Consider the following 21,999-nt stretch of genomic DNA (forward strand, 5'->3'; position numbering starts at 1 on the left):
TTAATGACAGTTCAAACCCTCAGACTCTAAATTTGACAACCCATGTGTGCACACAACCCAAGCATACAGTAACACATGAGTAACTGAAATACATAGGAAATTCTAGAGGTGAATGGAGTCAGTTTCCAGACAAAGGACAGTTTGAAAAGGACAGCGACAGCAACAGATCCTGCATCCCTGGATGCTCAGGGCTTGTACTTCAGATTCTAAGCATTTAACCTTCACCACTGGTCAGAAAAAATAAACTGAAATGTGCTGAAACCTGCTGATCTAAGGAAAAAATGCAGAGTTCTTTCATTTCATTGGGGAAAAAAAAAAACCCAACCCAAAACAATAACAAGGAGATTCTGGGGCCACAGTCTCCTTCTGGGAAAGCCAGCTGCAGAGTTACACTATAGTTTTTTACAGAAGTTGATCCCAGAGAAACCATTCCTGGGAAGAAAGAAGCTGAACAGATGAGTGAAGGCAGGCAGGCACTTAATTAAGGAACGAGTCAAGAGCAATAATGAATTTTCAAAGACGCTCATGTGATACTCTTCCTGGGACATAAATCTAGATTGTTTAGCCGCGGTGGAAACTCCATCCAGATTATGTGTTACTAATTTAATAGAAAACCTAATCTGAGTATATAATACAGTAAAATATCAGATACTGAGTGACTGTTCTTCTGGAAAGGCTCTCAAACCCTGAAAACTGGCCAAAGGCTTCCCCCCCCCCCCCCACCCCAGCAAGTGCTATTGTGAATAGAAAAGAGGCTTAGAGCAAGGAGCTGCATGGTGAAACAGTTGAAAACAAACAAACAAATGTGAAACCTGATTGGTTCTATTTGCGCACAGGTAGAAGGATGGCTATGACTGACCACGTCAACAGGAAAGTCCAACCTTCCGATACCCTCACGGAGAAGGGAGGGGAAGGTGAGAGAGGCAGTGGCAGAGAGGCAGAAATAGGGACAGAGAGAAAGAGACAGTCACACACATGCAGACGTGGGAGTCAGAGGAGGGGAGAAGGAGAGAGACAGAGGGGAAGAGGGAGTTGTGGAGGGGAGGCACAGAGATGGGGACACACGGACAGAGAGAGGCGAACTGTAGTCTGAAATCAGAGAGACTGAGAGGTGATTTGCAGTGACAAAGAAGAGGCTAACATGAAAAGGTTAGGAGAAGCAGTGTGTCAAGTTCTGTGAATTTCTTAGCAGACAAGCAGGGCCTCAATGGGGTGCTCCTGGTGAGCACACATACCCTCTGCCCTGCAGGAAGGCGTTCACAGGTCAGTTTGCTGGTGGGGTGCAGTGGGTACTATGACTTGCTAAGATCCATTCTCTACTAGCTACCCTCTAGAGGGCATCATGTCGCTTTCCTCTGCGGCACTGTCACAGTTTGTAGTTATATGTTCAGTTAGGCAGTGTTCTTGCCTGGAGAATCCCAGGGACGGGGGAACCTGGTAGGCTGCCGTCTATGGGGTCGCACAGAGTCAGACGTGACTGAAGCGACTTAGTAGCAGCAGCAGCAGCAGCAGGCAGTCTCTTTGTTTAATAACCAGCTCTCCCACAAGAAGGGAAGTGTTAGAAGGCAGGGACCATACTGGCTTATTTGCTGACTCCTTGTCACCTGGTGCGGTGACTTAAACACTTGAGTGGATTGATAAATGTTGTTGAATGAATGTGAAAGTGAACAGACTAACGAGGAAGAAGCAAATGAATACATGGCTGTGGAGGGATCTGGGCATTTTCCAAGCTGAGACAAGAGAAGGGCAATGCAGGCAGCCGGACCAGCACGGGCAGATGGATGAAGACAAAGCAAAAAAAATGGGCAGCCAGGAGTGGCCACAGATGTCCCACCTTTGGGGGCATCTCACAGATATCTCACTACCACCTGTTAGAGAAGTGAAGTCCTTGTGTTGTAATGTTGACAAATAATTTCACACCACAATATCTACGATGACTTCTTATTTTCTGGCAACCCTCAAAGTCAAGAAATAATCAAATATCTGTGGTGTAGGGCCTGCGGATGATACTTGCTAATGTTAGTAGGAGCAGGTAGCCAGAGAAACAAGTACATGTCCAGTTGCAAACTGACTTGTGGGCAGTGCCCTGAGGAAGGCCTGCCCACAGCTGTGCAGCTGCAGAGGCGGGGCAAGGTCGCTGCTGGTGGTGAGGAGTTTAACTTAATTAACCTGAAATCATTCAATCCAGTGCTCTTTCACTAAGTGCCTATATTTGCAACAGTTCTTGTACATCTAAAAGAGGGAAAAGCTACAGAGGTCAGAAGTGTCTTGAGGCTCCCCTGGCTTCACTAGGTCAGTTTCAGCCCCAGACAAGACAAGAAGGGCCAGCCCTGCCTCAGAGTGAGTTCCCTGCGGGTAAGAACTCATGCGGCTGCAGGAAGGAAGATCCTGAGAGAAAAGTGCGCAGGTGGGCAAGGCAGCATGTTTCAGTAACTTAATGATCTGCTTACAAATGGTCCTTCAAGGGGGCTCAGATCTTACACGGCAGGGCTGTGAGGACCTTCACTGGGCCCAGCTATGCCCCACCTCAGAGGGGACCCAGCTGGCAGAGAGAGACTGTAACCAGAGAGCTCAGGTCGAGAAAACACTACTGGAGATGATCTGTTACAAAGACACCAGTTACCAAGGAGGCTGCTAAGAGAAGTCAGCGTGTTAGTTAGCTTGGGCCATTAGCTTGGGCTGAGTTGGCTCTCCCAACTGAAGGCAAACTTGATGCACAGAACCAGGTGGAGCGAGCAGGGGCGCAAGAGGAAGGTTCAAAGCAGGAGTCCCAGAAGCGGAGCAGCCTTCTAGGATGGCTTAGAGTGGCACGTGTGAGTTTAGTTTCCAGTAGCAAGATACCGTATCTTTCTCCTTTCTTTCCTTTCTCCTGATGGAGGAGGACAATCCTCTGAGATACTCAAGCAGCGCTAACTCCGCAAGTGGATTACCTGGGAAACAGCTGGACCCAGAAGAGGCTCCTGAGGCCTTAGCACCCAGAGCCTCAACAAAGTGACCTAAATGTATTACCTAAGTCAAAGGACCGACAGGACCACTGTACCATTCTCTGAAGGCAAAGACAGAAGCAAAAGAGGTAAATGAGAAAAAGATCAACACATAGTGAAGTCACCCAGAGAGAGCTGTGCCATAACTTTCGTTTAGTGTTTCCATAAGCTTACCCTAAAAACACTAATTTATTATATAGTATGGTGTGGAACATGATGGTGTAAGTCTGTGGGGCTCTTGAACACAAACTTTTCAAGAGAATTGGGAGCAAGCTGAAAAGTCCATAACAAACACATGTAGCTACCACTTGGTGGCAGCATATCTAAACTAAAGACAGCGATGGTGAGAAGTGTGTGTGTGTGTGTGTGTGTACATGCACGCATACGCACAAGTCCAGGGGAAGGGCCCCCAAATCTCAGGATCAGAACTCAACACCCCAGCTCCTTTCATGCAACACTGGGAGCCTCTCTGACAACCTCCCTACTTAGTAGTTATTTGGCTTCCCTTTGGGGACCTTATTACTAACCCCTTTCCAAAACTTAAGTCAGAAAGGGGAAGATTTAAAATAGATAACCAACAAAAACCTACTGTATAGCACATGGAACTCTGCTCAACGTTATGTGCCAGCCTGGATGGGAGAAGGGGTTGGGGGAGAATAGACATATGTATGGCTGAGTCCCTTCACTGTTCACTTGAAATTATCACAGCATTGTTAACTGGCTATACCCCAATACAAAATGTTTTTGCTGTTAAAAAATAAAAATAAAAAAAGAGAAAGGGGCAGATTTGTCCCAACACAGTTAGATGAACTCTGGAGCAACGGTATGAGCTGGCCTAGCTGCACCCATCATGTTGTCCTGTGAGAGGATGAGTGAATGAGCCAGTGAGTCAGTTAGTGAATAAACACAGCCTAGTTTCCTTAATATATTTATTTTCAGTTTCTAGGGTTGAATTGTAACAAAGCAAGACGCTGATAACTTCCGCTATTCCATTTAGAAATAACTCTCCTGCAAGAATCTGTCCCAGGGCGGGCAAGTGTAGATGTGAGAGGAAGGGCAGGCCAGGAGGGTCCTCCAACCCAGTGGGCAGCTGAGAGCCTGGATCCCTGGGAGTCTGCAGACCCAGCTTCCTGACCCAGTTCTCTCTCGACGGGACTTAAAGTTACTTAGTTTGGGCACCTTAGTGCCCATTTCTCTTTAAAATGAAGATGATTATCCGCCAAGCCCCAGGATGATCACAGATTTTATCGCAGACATAAAAGCACTGACACGAAAGGCAGATGTTCCCAGTGATAACTGTGCTGGTTGCTGTTATAAACATACGTCTTAGATTGATCGGCTTGCCTTTCTTGTTTATAACCTAACCTGCCTTCTCTCCTAGAGTTGCTGGCCACCGGTAGTAAAATAAGTGGTTCCTCCCCAGGTACCAGTGACTGCTGCTTCTGGGCCAGTAGTCATTCTCAAGGTTAAACCACAGACAGAAACACAAATCATATCTACATTCAGAAAATTCAGAGTTTATATGATCTGGAAAGTGAAAAATGCACTGGCTTTCCTTTGCCCATTCCCCAAACAGCCAAATCTTATAGCCTGCCCGTCTGTGGCCTCCTGCTAGCTCCAAGGCAACCAGAATCTCCCCTCACCCTATCCTGGCCCCATGTAACTTTACAAGTTGCCAACTGGCCGCAGACCAGACAATCACCCTAGCACTCTGCTGCCTTGGAAAGTGCTGCAGGGGCTCAGGGCTCCTGCTGTGAGAGGCCTGGTAGACCAGGAGGAGTGGGATGGCCGCCCTTAGTGTCCCCGCCAGCTCAGCACCGATGTGGTAGGCGGATTAGTGTGCTGGAGCATCTAGAGGCATAACGGGGGTTAAGGCTCTCTGTCAACACTAAATCAACTGCCAGTCAAGTGGGGGCTTCTCTCATTGTCCAACTGCTCCACCGCAGGGACCCAGGGCAGAAATGCTGATGCGCGGTCTCTGGCTTCCCACAGGGGTACTTCCTGTTCTCCAGATGTTCTTTCGTGAGTGGGCCTGTGTTCCAGATCGCAAAGGACTGTGTCTCCCCTGCACCCCGCTTTCTCACAAACAGTGGGGAGTGGTAAGTGGCTGAAACACCAACGCTCCAGAATTGCTTGCTGGGCCCATGGAGAGAGGGATGGGTGTGCAAGGGCCAGAGGGCACCAGAGGCTGTTCCATGAGCCAACATCTGGGCCACAGAAACAGGAAGCCTGGCTGGAGCTGCTGGATGGTTTTTCTGAAAAGAAACCAGGACTACAAATTTGTGATTTTAGATGAAAATTTCTGGCACGGAGTAAGGAATGTAGTCCTAGAGACAGAGAGACCTGGGTTCAAACCTGAGCTGTACCACTTATTAGCTGTGAGACCTTGGGAGAGCTGCTTAACTTCTCTGTGCCTCAGCTTCCCCATTTGTAAAGTGCAGGTAATTAAGAGTACCCCTGTCTGGCTGCTTAGAGGTTTCAGGGAGGGAGAGGATGCGGGCGGTGGGGATGATGCCTTCTCTCCTCACCTCCCTGCTGGGTCACGGCTCATTTGGGAAGCGCTTCCATCAGCACCTCAGTCCTCCCAGTCAGGTGCTGGGAGAGAGTTTCTACCACTCTTTCCCTCTTTCTTCCCCTCCCCCAGAGCAGCAGCCAGTCTGACGGGCAGGCACTTAACAACCACAGTACCACACCTTCCAGGTGTTGGGGTTGTAGCGTCAAAGGCCCTGCAGTATCGGGTTCACTTCTGGCCACCCAACCTGCCCACATTTGTGACTCCAAAACACCCTCTCTATGTCTGTTTCTCTGCCCATAGGTGGGAAAATCAGGCTCCACTCCCTATGGGCCAGATCCCTTCTCAGGCTGAAAGTTGGCAATACTCAATCCAGCTCATTCTAGAAAGTCCTCCATCAAAAGAGCTGATAGATGTGTTGATGAGTATTTGTCTTGTCTTTCTTGAATCCACTAATTAGACCAGAGGGAAGGACAGCAAAGATGTAGGCAGTGTTTCAGAGTTCTTAGCATCTCATAGCAAATAATGGTAACATGAAAAGAAGGCTCTTAGAGGGCCGGGTGTGTCGTCCTCCTGCTTCAACGCTGATATGTGCATTGAAATCCAATGTTATTTAGACCCGTGGTTCTCCAGGGGAGTGGCACTGCCCTCTACAGGGTATCTGGAAAACCTGTGAGGGTATTTCGGGTTGTCACTATGATACAGGGGCACGACTGGCATTGAGCAGAAGGCAGAAAGAGGCTACAACACCTTCAGTGCAGGGGGACAGCGCTATTTTGGGTCCCTCATGACTTTAAAATATTTCGCTAGACCCACACACGAGTTTAAAAAATAACTGCTTATGATACGTATTTATACACATGTGTACAGATCTGTTTATACGTATACACATGTGTATATATTTTTTAAATTAATGTCAGCAGGTATAAGGAAAAATATGGGCAAAAAATTCTACCAAACTAAAGTGCCATAGTGGTTGGTGGAGTGGAGTCATAGACTTTTAATAACTTGGTTCTACATTTCTGTTTCCAATTTTTGGAAGAATGTGCTATTTTTGCTATTGAATAAAACAAGATAAACAAAAAAGGGCAAAATGTGCTAAGCAATTTACAAAAAAAATCATGTCCTGGAGATATGATATTTTGGAAATAAGTTTATTATACATTAATCCAGTAAAATTAGGTTAATGGAAAAAAAAAAAAGGTTTTCATAATTTTCTGAGCCTAGAAGCTAAACTACTTCATTTATAAAATACAACTTGTATTTTTGCATGGTTTTCCTATACATTAAACTTTCCGGGAATCCCGTTACTATAAAAATAGGGAGGAGAATGCGAGAAATCACTCACCATTTAGGAAAATCCAGGCATCGATGCCAGCACTGCTGGCAGGAGCCAAGTCACCGAAACAATGAACATGTCAGCCAGCATTTGAGACTGTGGCAGCGCCAGTGACTCAGAGGGTAGTGACTGCACCTGCCTGATACAGTCCTCAGGTGCGGGTACCCTGAGCATCCCTCTCCTAGTTCTCTTCCATATTTCAATCAGGGCAATGTTGGACTTCTAAAAATTTCATGTGTGTTAACAGATAGGTCATATTATACCAATCTCACGTCAGCGTAGTGGATGGGGAGCATTACGGAATGTGTGCTATAAAAAAGGGGCTGGTGGGACTGATAAGAGTCGAAAGCCACTGATTTCACTTCTGGGATCTGAACGCAACACTTTTCATCAAGTCTGCCTTCCAGGCCCCTGCTTAAACTTTCCCGTAACAAAGCAGGAAGTTTGGAGAACAATTCTGCTTGTCATAGTACATGATGACCTGTCTAACTTTGTGTAAAATGGGATCTTCATCTCTCCAGAGTTGGGGTAAGGGTAAGCAAGGGACTTCCCCCACACATAGCAGAAGGAAGAAACGCTTTTGTCAGCAGAAAGACAGAAGCAGAACTGAGCCGGGCGACTTACAGAGGTCCTCGGTGGCAGCTGGGACGAAGGCCGCCATGGACTCGTACAGGTCCTCGTCACAGCCGGGGTTGAGGGAGCATTTCATGAGCAGGTCTGTGGACAGGTGGGCCATGGACTCATACACAGAGTCAGCCTCCTCCCCTTGCATCAGCTCCTCTTTAATGTGAGTCTTCAGCATGTCCACAGTTTCCTGAAAGAGAGGGGGGCCCCACAGGCACGCTGACACAGCTGGGCTCTCTGGGCAGCGTCAGGTGCGCGAGTGGCCTTGTGGCAGTCGGGTAAAGGCTCACAAGAATCAGGCTTGCAACTGGGTGTGCAGGGCTGTATTTCCCACAAGACTGAACGCTTCTTGAGGAGCCAGGCTCAAGTCTTTGTTCTGTGTCCTTTGTTGTCACCTTTGTATCTTCCTCCAACACCAAGGAGCAGTTAGGCATTCAGAGGGGACATCTGTTAAATGTCCAATGCCTGAAGGATACAAATCTACCACCTTCTCATGAGTGCCTTTGATGTGTCAGGGAAGGGCTAGGGATGTGCTTATGCAGTGTATCCTGACATCCTTTCCACTGCTGCTTCTGGATCATAGATGAGAAAACCAAAGCTCAGAAAAATCTAATGCCTTACTCAAGGATCCACAATCCTGGCTTCTGACTTTTCTACCATACCTGAGTGGTTCCTCAAATGGGAACAAACGGCACACAAAGGGGGAACCTTTGCTGATTAGCCAGATGGAAATTCAAATGGGCTAAACAGGGAGGCAGCTAAGCTGCATAGTCAGAAGTCCCTTGGGAACTTGGTTCACCTGTCCTTATTCCTTATATTAGGCTGCTCCAAAGTGCCTGACAGCACACTTCTCCAAAGTGCCCACCTCAGTTTTAAATCCTGTGTCCAGAAAGAGAGGTGGTCTTGGGTGAAATGCACTGAGGTCAGAGAGACCCGCCCCCTTTTGTCATTTCGCCTCCAGGTGGTGGTGAAGCCAGAGAGGTGACTTCTCTGAAACCCCTGCACAACTTTTCCTGGTAAGAAACTCTGGTGTTTCACAATCCTTATTTCAGCATCGACCCACAAAAATCCTCACTTTCATCATCACTACCCCAAGGGCACTAATCTGCTCTTGACACCCTGCATTGGTTCCCTGATGAACCCCAAGGAACGGACCAGGTGACAGCTGTGAAGTGTTGGAGACTCAGAGTCTGACTTTTGGTTTTGGTATGGTGGAAAGAGGAAATGGGACGGCTCTTTGGAATCGTGAACAACATGCAGGGGCGACCTTTGGGGGCAAAGCTGGAGATGCATTGGTTGAAGGGATTATAGTCTGAGAACAAAGATGATACTACAAATGTGAGCCAGATTAACTTCAGTGCAAACTGGACAAGCATCTTTCCACGACCCTATGACACAAAGTAGGATAACAGGCCCCAGCTTTAGCATCAACGAGGTTCACGTCCTATCTCCACCCAGACAAGTGTGGGGCCCTTGGCACAACTACTCTGCCTTTTGAGGTCCTTTTCCTCCTTTGTTGAAGAAAGATAACAATACTGTCAACTTCAAAGAATAGTGGGGAGGACTCAAGGAGACAACACATTTGCCAATCAAATAAATGCAATTAACAGTGGTCACTAATATGAACACAGTATGCTGTTAACAAAAACTATTGGCAGGGAAGCCTAACACTGCCTGTTATACATTTTTGACTCCAAAGTGAAGCCAAGTAAATGCTTCTAGACTGTAAGTACCTTTTAGCTTCATTTGTGCCAATGATACACCAAATAAGCACGCATGCTATTCTACTCATTCAATATATTTAATCACTCCCCAAATTTTGGAGGCCTCTCTATATATCTCAGTGAGTCACTGCCTTGTAGATTGTCAAGTCCAGAGCAGAGAGGTAAGTTTCTGGGGAGGTGTCAGGCTCACTCCTTTCTGGAGGTAGAAAACAAGACTAAATTGTGTTCATTGTTCCTTTTGAGGTCATAGCCTCATATGAGAGTCTGAGCTATTTCCGCATTGCTGCTGTGAATCGTGAAAATGGAAGAAAACCAGAAAAGGGTGGAGTCACAAAGGGCATCTGCCTCCAAAACAATGGAAGGAATTTGGGGGCGTGTATCAAGGCCAAGATATAGGATGAGATTACACTCCAAGAAGGACCCCCAAGTCAATGATCGAGGAGGATCTGTGGATCCTAAACTAGAGGAGCAGTTAAACCTGAAGACAGGCAGAGGCTCAGAAAGTGAGAGAGGTTGTCAGGAGGTGGGGCCTCACGGCTGGCCGCCCTGTAGCCTCAGAAGCAGAGTTTTACTGTGGTCAGTGCTAAGAAAGGAACCAAGCTTAACAGTTAATCTGGGCTTGATGGTGGGCGAAGCAGCTGGGAACAACCTGCCAAGTGCCTTGAAGGTGAGTGAGGAGGCAGCTGGAAAGAGAAGTTGGCATCTGCCCTCAGCAGATTCACTTGGCAGATGTCTCTGTAAATTCTTTGAGGGTGGATCTTAGTGCTTTACCTACATTATCTCTTTTTATCCTCAAAACAATCCTAAGAGTAGAACTATTATCATCTTTCTCCTGCATGTTAAGAAACTGAGAGAGAAAGAGTATAGATACATGATTTGCCCAAAGTCATGTGGCTGACAAGCATTGATAAGGAAACTGGACCCAGATCCATGTGACTCCAGGCTTCCCAGGTGACACTGGTGGTAAAGAACCTGCCTGCCGATGCAGGAGGCGTTAAGAGATGCGGGTTTGATCCCACGTTCAGTCCTGCATGAGGAAGATCCCCCGGAGGAGGGCATGGCAACCCACTCCAGTGTTTCCTGGAGAATCCCATGGACAGAGGAACCTGGTGGGCTACGGTTCATGGGTGGCAAAGAGTTGGGCATGACTGAAGTGACTTAGAACGCACACATGCACGACACGTGACTCCAGGGCTCATCTCTTCAGCCCGCGCATACTGGCCCTGCCAGCAGAGGCCCATGAGGACTTGCCAGAGATGAAGTCCACCCAGATGTCTGGTGCAAAGGCAGCCCTGGGGACCACATGGTGCATTTCCAATTCCCGGGGCCTCTCCCGCCTTGACCTTACCACATACTCGTCGATGAACTGCCGCAGGTCCCGGAAGCCGTGCTTCTCGGCGATGGTGTTAGGGTAGTGGCCGTGCTTGTTGGCAACACTGTAGGCCTGCAGGGCTCCCGGGCAGGTGAGCAACAAGGCAGTGAGGTTCTTTAGTCCGTACTTGGCAGCAAAGTGCAACAAAGTGGGCAGCTCTTCATCCCTTTGATCTGAAACATTGTCAAGCAAAATGAAATGATCAGAGAAAGCCCAGGGCACCATGCTCATGGAGATGACACTGGAGACCTCGCACCCAGCAGATGCTCCTTGGCTGACGGACCTAACACCTACTGGCTTCCTCTGGGGCACCGCTGAAGACGACAGAAGAAATGGTATGTCAGTTAATTAGCAAATCTATTATTAATATCCTGCCTCCTTTCTCTAAAAGGATTGGAGGATCCTGAGAAATAACACCAGTTCAAAATATGTGGATATTCTAAGTGTTTTTTTTTAAAAAGCAGCCATGAAGAGCAACAGGGATCATGTTTTGAACATCTCTTCAAATTTCAGAACACTTTAAAATAACCACTTTATGTATACTGATTAAACGAAAGAGATCCTGGGACTTCCCTGGTGGTCCAGGGGTTAGGACTCGGTGCTTTCACTACTGTGGGCACATGTTCAATTTCTAGTCAGGGAACTAAGATCCTGCAAACTGCGTGGCGGGGGGCGGGGGGGGCAAGGGGTGGGAAATTCATCTTCTTAGCTCTTATGCCCAGTTTCATAACATGCGCCAAGTAATCCTGAGGCTGTTACTAGACGTTCCATGACCTTTAGTTTTGAACTAGAAAATATTTCCATACTATCGCAAAGGGACCTGGGAGGATTAACAAGGTGGTTTTCAGTGAGCTCTTTGTTGAGGACAGGCTTTGAGTGATGTTATTAACATACACGAACCCCAGGATGTCCATTAACCTTCTGATTTTTGAGAAACAAAGTACTCCGGAGAGTCACTGGTCCCCATGAGCCCCTCCACCTACTAATACATGATACAGCAAGTCAAACTCAACCAAGGAAACAGACATGTTTGTGTTGGGAAGTTGGGGACAAATCTCTTTTTTAAATTTTTATAAAAGTTGATTTCTAAGCCCAAAGTGAAAGTGAAAATGAGGGGCACTCAGTCATATCCAACTCTTTGTGACCCCATGGATTATACAGTCCATGGAATTCTCCAGGCCGGAATACTAGAGTGGGTAGCCGTTCCCTTCTCCAGGGGATCTTCCCGACCCAGGAATCGAATTGGGGTCTCCTGCATTGCAGGCAGATTCTTTACCAATGGAGCTGTGAGGGAAGCCCCAAAGTGGTAGATAAATAAACAGATAAATATATGTATATATACATATGTCTCATATATATATGTGTGTGTGTATACATAAATATGTATATGTATCTTTTTAATAAGACAAACCCAGGGACATCCTGGTGGTCCAGGGGTTAAGACTTTGCCTTACAATGCCGGGGGTTTGGGCTCCATCTCTGGTCAGGGAGCTAACATCCCACATGCCTTGCAACCAAAAAAAACAGAACATAAACAACAGAAACAATACTGCAATAAATTCAATAAAAACTTTAAAAATGGTCCATGTTGAAAAAAAATCTAAAAAAAAAAAAAAGATGAAAAGACAAGCCCAGCATCCTATTCACCAGGATATAATCTTTGGAATGAAGGTCTGAAAACGTCCCCAGGATCACCCATGATTGTCAAGCTATGAAATATTCTCTCCTGAGCCTGAATAGGGAATATTAACACCTGCTCAAAGTGATGCAAGAACATTCCACAGCAGGAAAGTGAGGAGAGGCAACAAGAAAATGCCCCCAGGAGATGGACTTGAAGGTAATATAACCTCATCCTTATGGCTCTCAGAGGCTGTGGAAGGATAAAATGCAGGCAGTGAGTAACCAGAGGCTTGGGTTCTTCCTGGGCAGTGCAGCTGTGGTGTGTAGGATAAACAGCATCCACAAAAGTGCCGTAACAAGCATCCAGTCCACTGTGCAGGGCACCACCCCCATGCAAGTGGTTCTCCCAGCTCCCAGCAAGGCACACATGCCCACAAGACTGCTCCTCCCTCGTCAAACAAATGATTGTTTTGTGCCTACTGTGAGCCACCAGGCACAGTCCCTGTGTTCATCCAACTGACAGCCCAGCAAAAAAGACAAAGCTGAAGAGTACAAGAACCCCACATGCTAGGGGAGCCTACCGCATGTCGATGGGACCTACCTGAGGAAGTGCTTCCTAAGCTGCTGCAGGAGGAGGGAAGGAAGACGCTGTACTCTCATAGGTTGAGGTAGCAAGAGGCAGGGTGGAACTTTCATTGGGTAAAAGAAGTTTATACCTTCTGTAGAGCAGAGCGTAGAAGCCAAGGGAGAGAACAGAGAGGGGTGAGAGCAGAAAGACTGCAGGAGCCCCTGGGGAAGGGCTTGTGAAAGGTTAAGTAGTTTGGACCTTAGAAGACAAGTGGGAGCCACAGAGGGTATTTAGTAAGGGAGTGAGATATCTGGGCTTATAATTTAGAATCCCAGGCTGCAGAGAAGCATGACTGTTTCTCAGAGGATGAACGGAGGAGCAGGACCCAGTAGAAAGCATGAGCACGGGCTGACTGCATGCTGAAACTGACCAACTGAAATTGACCTGTGGCCTTTTCCTTGAGTTTTGACTATCAACTTACTCGTCATCATGTCTTCTTCCTCCAGCTGGTTGATTCCAAAGAGGTGCAGCCCACTTGCAGGAATGTTGTTCTTCAGGGACTCTGTTAGCAGTTTATCAAGGGTCTCCGTGTTGTAGGGCACAATTTTAAAGGCCTAAATACAAAAGTGAAGACGGTCAGATTTTAAATCCAGCTATCTCCCACCCTTTTCATACTGTTACATCTTTTTCCCTTAATTGATGCTTTCGAACTGTGGTGTTGGAGAAGACTCTTGAGGGTCCCTTGGACAAAAAGGAGATCAAATCAGTGCAATCCTAAAGGGAATCAACCCTGAATATTCATTGACAGGACTGATGCTGAAGCTGGAACTCCAACACTTTGGGCACCTGATGCAAAGAGCCAACTCATTGGAAAAGACCCTGATGCTGGGAAAGATTGAGGTCAGGAGGAGAAGGGGATGACAGAGGATGAGATGGTAGGATGGCATCACCGACTCAATGGACATTGAGTTTGAGCAACTTCTGGGAGATGGTGAAGGACAGGGAAGACTTCACAGTCCAACTGAGCAACTGAACAACAACAACGATCTCCCACCCAACAGATTTCAGATTGTGAACCATGAGCAGAAACCACAGGTACAGAAAACTCTGGGGTCCTTTCATCATCCTTACCTGACACATGAACTCCACAGGATTTGCAGCATTGGACAATAAATTCCCAATCTCCTCCATGTCAGTATAATAGCTGATAAAGGTGTCACACACCACTAAGTCCCCGGAATATATCTTCAGAGAAACATTCCCAGATGAAAGGTCTGGATGGAAGAAAAGATACTATAAAACTGTGTTGGTTTGTTTTGTTTTGTTTTGTTTTTTTTGAAGAGTACAGGGGAAAGTGTTCCTGGGTTACTTAAACAGTGAAGAAATGAATTGGGGATTGGAAGAAAGGGTTTGGAGGTGAACTGCAGGGCTGGGAAGTGAGGGACAGAGCAGAAGAAGCAGTGAGCAGACGGGCACACAGGAGAGCTCCGCGTCAGAGGGATTATCCGCACTGGGTCTGCAATTTAACTTTTGGAAGATTTTCATCTGCTTTACTCACTACTGCAGGCCCCGAGTCACAACAGACAGGAAGAAGAGCTGAATTGAAAGCACTTTATATAAAGGCCAGTGGTCACCAGAGGCGGGGGAGATGCTGGCCAGTGGTCACCAGAGGCAGGGGCGATGCTGGCGGTGGGACCCCGCGCTTCCGCCCATCGCACTGGCAGAACTGACTCCCCTGCTGTGCTGCAGTCATTACTGTGTGCGCTCCCTGAGTGTTCTCTCTTCTACCCCACAGGAAGGGGTTTTGAGGGGGAAAGAAAAAATTAAAAATACACCAACCACAAAGATTCGATTCACAAAAGAGGAAATGTGACAAGTAGAGAACGTGGAAAAATATTTAACCTCGCTAGTAATCAAAAAACGGCAAATTAAAATAATGGACTACTTTGTAGAAAGATATTAAGTTAGCAAAAATATTCAAAGTGACAAGGCCTAGTGTTGGTGATGAGATAGCAGATAAACTTGACTGTAGTAATATTCTGTAAGGCAACTAAGCATCATCTTTCAGGACCCTTAAAAATGCCCAGTGTTTGAGGAATTCCATCCCTAGGACACTATGCTAAACACAATAGAAACAAAACCTGCATAAAGATGCTCAATACGTCATCATTTACAATAATAAGAAGATAGTAAGAATTCAAAAATGACATAAATAGGCAATAATGAGGAAATGAAAAATTAAACGATATTTCTATTCAGCTGAGTATTATATAGCTTTAAAAATTATGGTTTTAAGATATAGGTCCAATTCAAGGAACTAGTTTTATAAATTATGGTACATCTACACATTGGATTACCTTGCAACCATTAAGCATCATTTTGTCAAAATAATATTTATTAACATGGGAAAATATTCACAGTGTATTTCCAGGTAATGAAAGTTGGTTGCAAGACAAAATTTTGTACACAGATGTGGGAAAATACAGAAACCAGTGATTTCCTTTGGGGGCATATGGGTAATTTTCCACCTGCTTCCTTTTATGGTTGCTGTATTCTCCAGGTTTTCTATATTGAGCACACATTACTTTTGTAATAGAAAAAAATATATATAAAATTGAGAGTTTCAAAGTCCATGTAATAGTACAGTGGTAAAAGGATGGAGACAGGATAAATTAAGGTTACATATAGAAAACCAGAATATAAGATAATAGATTCTATTGGAACAACTATGTTTTTAAAAATTAGGAACAAAGGCAAAGAAGACTTAGTGGTAGGGTGTCAGATGACTTTATCCCTACTTTTCCTATTTTTCTCTAATTTTAAAAAATGTTAAAACATTAACTTTGTAAACGTTGTACTATGTCCATTTCCTCCCCATCACACATGTATGCTTCTACAGCTTCTTTTTCCTTTCAAGAGAATACGACAACCAATCCAAATCTTGCTTGTCACTTTTCTCAATGACTGATAAAAACAGCTGTCAATAAGGCAAAGAAAAAAGGGGCCTCTTCACATGAGGCCTAATTTCTGGAGGTCAATGGGGCTACTTACTGGGAGCTTTCACGGAAACAGTGTACTCATTCTCCAGCTTGGCTTCCACCCTTATCGAGGGAGAATCCTCACGAGAAAATTCGGCTTCTGTTGTCACCTTCTCATCCAACTTACATCTCACGATGACGTAGACAGTGGTTTCTGCCTGGAATGGGAGACCAGTCATTGTTCCTTCTCCCTGGTTTTTGGAGCCCCAGCTCTCCCGAGTGAAATTGCTCCAGGCAGGGTGGGGTCTGCAGTCCAGTGCCAGGCAGTGACTGCTTGCCACAGGTCCCAAAAGACCAGTTACAAAGCCCAAGATTGAACATTTATAACCCTTAGTAGTAATTTGATCATCTTCTGTCTGTCAAACCTAATAATAATTTTAAAACCTGGGGCTGGTATTTTATATGTCTGTTTATTTACTTTTTCGTAGCATTTCTTTTTTGTTGTACATTATGAAAGTATTGGTCCATGGCAGAATTGGAAACTTGAAAGAACATTTTTAAAAAGTTCTTCACCACAGATAGTTTGAGAAGCAGTATTCTAGATCAGGGCCTTTTCCATGAGTCGGTTCTTTGCATCAGGTGGCCAAAGTATTGGAGTTTCAGCTTCAGCATCAGTCCTTCCAAAGAATATTCAGGACTGATTTCCTTTAGGATGGATTGGTTGGATCTCCCTGCAGTCCAAGGGACTCTCAAGAATCTTCTCCAACAACACAGTTCAAAAGTATCAATTTTTGGCAGTCAGCTTTCTTTATAGTCCAACTCTCACATCCATACACAACTACTGGAAAAGACCCTGATGCTGGGAAAGACTGAACGTGGGAGGAGAAGGGGACGACAGAGGATGAGATGGTTTGATGGCATCGCCGACGTGATAGACACGCGTTTGAACAAGCTCTGGGAGTTGGTGATGGACAGGGAAGCCTGGCGTGCTCCAGTCCATGGGATGGCAAAGACTCAGACACGACTGAGCAACTGAACTGAACTGATTCTAGATCAACCTTGGTATCCAAAGTGAGGCCAAGGGATCAGCAGCATTGGTATCTATGGAAGCTTGTTAGATACGCAGAATCTCAAGCCCTGCCTGGACCCACCAGACACCACACCAGAGTCTGCATTTTACCAAGACCCTTGGATGACTCAGCCTTACAGAGCAAGAGGCACTGATTCACAGAAGACTTCTTGAATTTTGGAATTTATGCTCTTCTCAGATGGACAAAGATGGGGAAGCTCTATACAGTCACCAAAAACAAGACCAGGAGCTGACTGTGGCTCAGATCATGAACTCCTTATTGCCAAATTCAGACTGAAATTGAAGAAAGCAGGGAAAACCACTAGACCATTCAGGTATGACCTTAATCAAATCCCTTATGATTATACAGTGGAAGGGAGAAATAGATTTAAGGGACTAGATCTGATAGATAGAGTGCCTGATGAACTATGGACGGAGGCTCGTGACATTGTACAGGAGATAGGGATCAAGACCATCCCCATGAAAAAGAAATGCAAAAAAGCAAAATGGCTGTCTGGGGAGACCTTACAAATAGTGAAAGAAGAGAAGCAAAAAGCAAAGGAGAAAAGGAAAGATATAAGCATCTGAATGCAGAGTTCCAAAGAAAAACAAGGAGAGATAAAAAGCCGTCCTCAGCAATCAATGCAAAGAATAGAGGAAAACAACAGAATGGGAAAGACTAGAGATCTCTTCAAGAAAATTAGAGACACCAAGGAAACATTTCATGCAAAGATGGGCTTGATAAAGGACAGAAATGGTATGGACCTAAAAGAAGCAGAAGATATTAAGAAGAGGTGGCAAGAATACACAGAAGAACTGTACAAAAAAGATCTTCACAACCAAGATAATCATGATGGTGTGATCACTCACATACAGCCAGACATACTGGAATGTGAAGTCAAGTGGGCCTTAGGAAGCATCACTACGAACAAAGCTAGTGGAGGTGATGGAATTCGAGTGGAGCTATTTCAAATCCTGGAAGATGATGCTGTGAAAGTGCTGCACTCAATATGCCAACAAATTTGGAAAACTCAGCAGTGGCCACAGGACTGGAAAAGGTCAGTTTTCATTCCAATCCCAAAGAAAGGTAATGCCAAAGAACGCCTAAACTACCACACAATTGCACTCATCTCACATGCTAGTAAAGTAATGCTCAAAATTCTCCAAGCCAGGCTTCAGCAATACATGAACCATGAACTTCCAGATGTTCAAGCTGGTTTTAGAAAAGGCAGAGGAACCAGAGATCAAACTGCCAACATCTGCTGGATCATAGAAAAAGCAAGAGAGTTCCAGAAAAACATCTATTTCTGCTTTATTGACCTTGCCAAAGCCTTTGATTGTGTGGATCACAATAAACTGTGGAAAATTCTTCAAGGGATGGGAATACCAGACTACCTGACCTGCCTCTGAGAAACCTGTATGCAGGTCAGGAAGCAACAGTTAGAACTGGGCATGGAACAACAGACTGGTTCCAAACAGGAAAAGGAGTACGTCAAGGCTGTATATTGTGACCCTGTTTATTTAACTTATATGCAGAGTACATCATGAGAAACGCTGGGCTCAAAGAAGCACAAGCTAGAATCAAGATTGCTGGGAAAGTGAAAGAGGAGAGTGAAAAAGTTGGCTTACAGCTCAACATTCAGAAAACGAAGATCATGGCATCTGGTCCCATCACTTCATGGGAAATAGATGGGGAAACAGTGTCAGACTTTTTTTTTTTTTTTGGCTCCAAAATCTCTTCAGATGGTGATTGCAGCCATGAAATTTAAAGACACTAACTCCTTGGAAGGAAAGTTATGACCAACCTAGATCCATACTGAAAAGCAGAGACATTACTTTGCCAACAAAGGTCCATCTGGTCAAGGCTATGGTTTTTCCTGTGGTCATGTATGGATGTGAGAGTTGGACTGTGAAGAAAGCTGAGCACCGAAGAATTGGTGCTTTTGAACTGTGGTGTTGGAGAAGACTCTTGAGAGTCCCTTGGACTGCAAGGAGATCCAACCAGTCCATTCTAAAGGAGATCAGTCCTGGGTGTTCACTGGAGGGACTGATGCTAAAGCTGAAACTCCAGTACTGTGGCCACCTCATGTGAAGAGTTGACTCATTAGAAAAGACTCTGATGCTGGGAGAGATTGGGGGCAGGAGAAGGGGACGACAGAGGATGAGATGGCTGGATGGCATCGCTGACTCAATAGACATGAGTTTGGGTAAACTCCGGGAGTTGGTGATCGTCAAGGAGGCCTGGTGTGCTGTGATTCATGGTGTTGCAAAGAGTTGGACATGACTGAGCGACTGAAATGAACAGATGAACAAAAATAACTGATTGGAGGATTAATTTTCCCAAGGCATTGAGCACCCTGAGTGCAGTTTTATATTGTTTTGAGATCTCTTGTCAAACCTGCCAAATGGAATTATCTATTTTACTGTGATGGTTATGCTGGTTAAGTTCTTAAGACATTGAACTAGAAAGGACAGGCTGTTCAAAAAACAAGCGAAAAGGAGAAACTTCTGGCCATAGCTATTCCCCAGATGTTCATTGTAAAATTCTGCTCTCAAGCCTTTAGCAGAGGCCTTTGTGACGACAGCCACTCTTGATTCCAGAGCAGGTTGCGGGGGGGGGGTGGGGGGGGTGGGGGGAGCGGCTGTGGCCCTGGCTCACAGAGGCCGCTGAGGGTGAATGTGAGTGTGTATGTGGTGGACCTGTCTCCCACTGTGGGTCCAGCCCTGTCCAACCTGCTCCTTCTCCCAAGGAGCCGGGGGGGAGCCACTGAAAATGAATGTGTCTCCCCCTTGACAGTCATGACCCAACCAACGCCAGCACAGCTGCCCCAGGATCCAGAGAGCTGGAGCAGGCAGCAGAGAGAATCCTGGGTCAGTGGGAGCCAGCACAAGATAAGGAGCCAAAGCCCGGAAAATCAGGGAGGTGTGGGTGGGGCATAATCCTTCAGTTCCAAACCCTCCTCACAGTCTCCCGTCTGATGTCAGGATGAGAGGGGCGTGGGGAAGGCAGGCAAGAGTATAGGAAGACTAGAAACTGCATGCCCACCACAAAGCCTGGCTGGTCAGGAAAAGGAGTGAAGTGGGTGCAAAGAAAAGGGACTGATGAGAACCAGGGATGCATCTAATGGCCCAGCTGCTCATCTCAGACCTGGTTATTACCAGATTCTGGTCCAAAGGAAGCTGGAAACTGATTTTCCTGCCCAATTTTTAAAACACTGAGCAGCTCAAACCAAACACATCTGTGAGTTCAATCCAGTCCGAAGAAGCAGCTTGCAACCCCCATGGAGGACGTCCTTGCCCAATGCCTTGTGGTCTCAGACTGCACAGAAAGCCACTCACAAGTGTAGAGAAGCTAAGACTTCCCATTTCCATGGCCCTTCCGCCCTCTTGCCTCCAAGAGCCCACAGTGGCAAACCTAGCACAGGCTCCTACCCACAAGAAAGCGTTTCACTGCTCTGAATGAATATTACACATTTTTTTTTAATCAGAAAAGGAAAGATAATGAAAAACTATCAATACTGTGGTAGTATTCAAATAACAGTGGCTCATCAGTTGGTTATCACATTCAAATCATCTCTTTACGTGGGTCCTACCCCTGAAAATGTTAGTCATGTTATGCTCAGGCATTACGGGGAAGGCAATGGCACCCCACTCCAGTACTCTTGCCTGGAAAATCCCATGGACGGAGGAGCCTGGTAGGCTGCAGTCCATGGGGTCTCAAAGAGTCGGACACGACTGAGCGACTTCACTTTCACTTTTCACTTTCATGCGTTGGAGAAGGAAATGGCAACCCACTCCAGTGTTCTTGCCTGGAAAATCCCAGGGACGAGGGAGCCTGGTGGGCTGCTGTCTATGGGGTCTCACAGAGTCAGACATGACTGAAGTGACTTAGCAGCAGCAGCAGCTCAGGCATTAAGCTGAGCTTATCACTTATCATTTTCTTTTGCAAGTGATACTGGCCAGCAAGTTTCAGCCATCAAGCTTTAAGGCACTTTGGGGCCATACAAGGAGCCAGGTGACAGAGAAGCAAGCTGTCAAAATGCCCAGCACTGGGCTGGAAGGACCAGACCCAGGCCTCTAACTCCAAGGCTGACATACGGTGTTTTGTAATGTTCATATCTGCTGGTCTTCAACACATTCTAAGTTTTTGTCTCATGAACTTAATGTCTTGGGTTGATGACACATACATTCCTGGGCTCTTCTCCCTTGACTTAAAGGAGTGAGGAATGTCCAGGGCCCAGGCACTGGGGGCCCCAGGAGGGCTAATGTATATGGAAGCCCTACAAGAAAGCTGGAATTACACAAAGGTGTGACAGGGGAACACCGCCCCCTTTACTACATCCACTAAGAAGCCCTGAAGCCCGTGCTCCACCACCCATCCACCAGCCCCAGAGGTGCTTACCCCACAGCGGATGCGCCCCGGCTGCACCACCATCAGGGTCCCAGGCGGAGTCTCCAGCGGCGGCAGGCTCTGCTGCTTTGAGTAGGGAAGCACCTTCTCGTCCTCAGTCTCGGGGTCAGTGACGGAGTCGCAGCCAGAATCTACGGCACAGAGAACACAGCTGAATGGAAAGGAAAGGAGGTGGAGCCAGGCATGTCCCAGCCTCATTAAAACCCCAAATGTTACCAAATAGGAAATGGCTCCGAATGTCAAACAAATACAAGCTGAAGGGAGTGACTCAGGAAATCACGAAAGAGGACCTCCTGGGGAAAAGTCAACCCCCATGGAAGCCACGAGGATCGGGTGACAGCAGGAAGATGATGGTGGAGAGAAAGGCAAAGACGTCTGGGGTGGGCTGCTGTCTGAGGCTAGCAGGTCTGGTCACAAACAACAGACCTCTGCAGGCTTTATCTCTGGACTTCTTGCAGGGCCAGCTCTGGTGACTGTGAGGAAAGAGGCCCCTTCTCCTCAAGGGGAGGGGTGTCAAGAATAGGCTGTCCACTTAAAGGCCATCTTTTGAACATCAGGTAAAACCTGTGCTTTCCAGGAAGTCATTGTTCCTCAAGGTCATGGTCACCCAGCCTACTCCCTCCAGGGCAGTGGTAAAAGGCAATCACTTTCAACAAACCTTAGAGTGTCACTGGGTCCCAAATCAGTGTCACAGCCAACACCTCTGCCATGGGAAGACTGGAGCGTGCTCGGGTTTGGAGCAGGTGAGCAGGGGTATGCAGATAGAGCATGGCATGGAATGAGGTGATGCTGAGATGG

General features: G+C 46.4%; 1 protein-coding gene across 1 annotated transcript in view; it reads right to left on the reverse strand.

The window, feature by feature from the left end:
- PIK3AP1 (phosphoinositide-3-kinase adaptor protein 1) overlaps window positions 1–21,999 on the reverse strand; it is a 123,921-nt gene that overhangs the window by 43,681 nt on the left and 58,241 nt on the right. Inside the window, exons 3-8 of the mRNA XM_069568182.1 lie at window positions 21,193–21,332; window positions 15,795–15,939; window positions 13,875–14,017; window positions 13,225–13,357; window positions 10,532–10,728; window positions 7,460–7,649 (exon numbers count right to left, since the gene is read on the reverse strand). Coding sequence (XP_069424283.1) covers window positions 7,460–7,649; window positions 10,532–10,728; window positions 13,225–13,357; window positions 13,875–14,017; window positions 15,795–15,939; window positions 21,193–21,332 — 948 coding nt within the window. The remainder of the gene's footprint in view (window positions 1–7,459; window positions 7,650–10,531; window positions 10,729–13,224; window positions 13,358–13,874; window positions 14,018–15,794; window positions 15,940–21,192; window positions 21,333–21,999) is intronic.

This window comes from Ovis canadensis, chromosome 22, assembly GCF_042477335.2.
Source record: "Ovis canadensis isolate MfBH-ARS-UI-01 breed Bighorn chromosome 22, ARS-UI_OviCan_v2, whole genome shotgun sequence".
In the NCBI taxonomy this organism is placed as follows: Eukaryota; Metazoa; Chordata; class Mammalia; order Artiodactyla; family Bovidae; genus Ovis; species Ovis canadensis.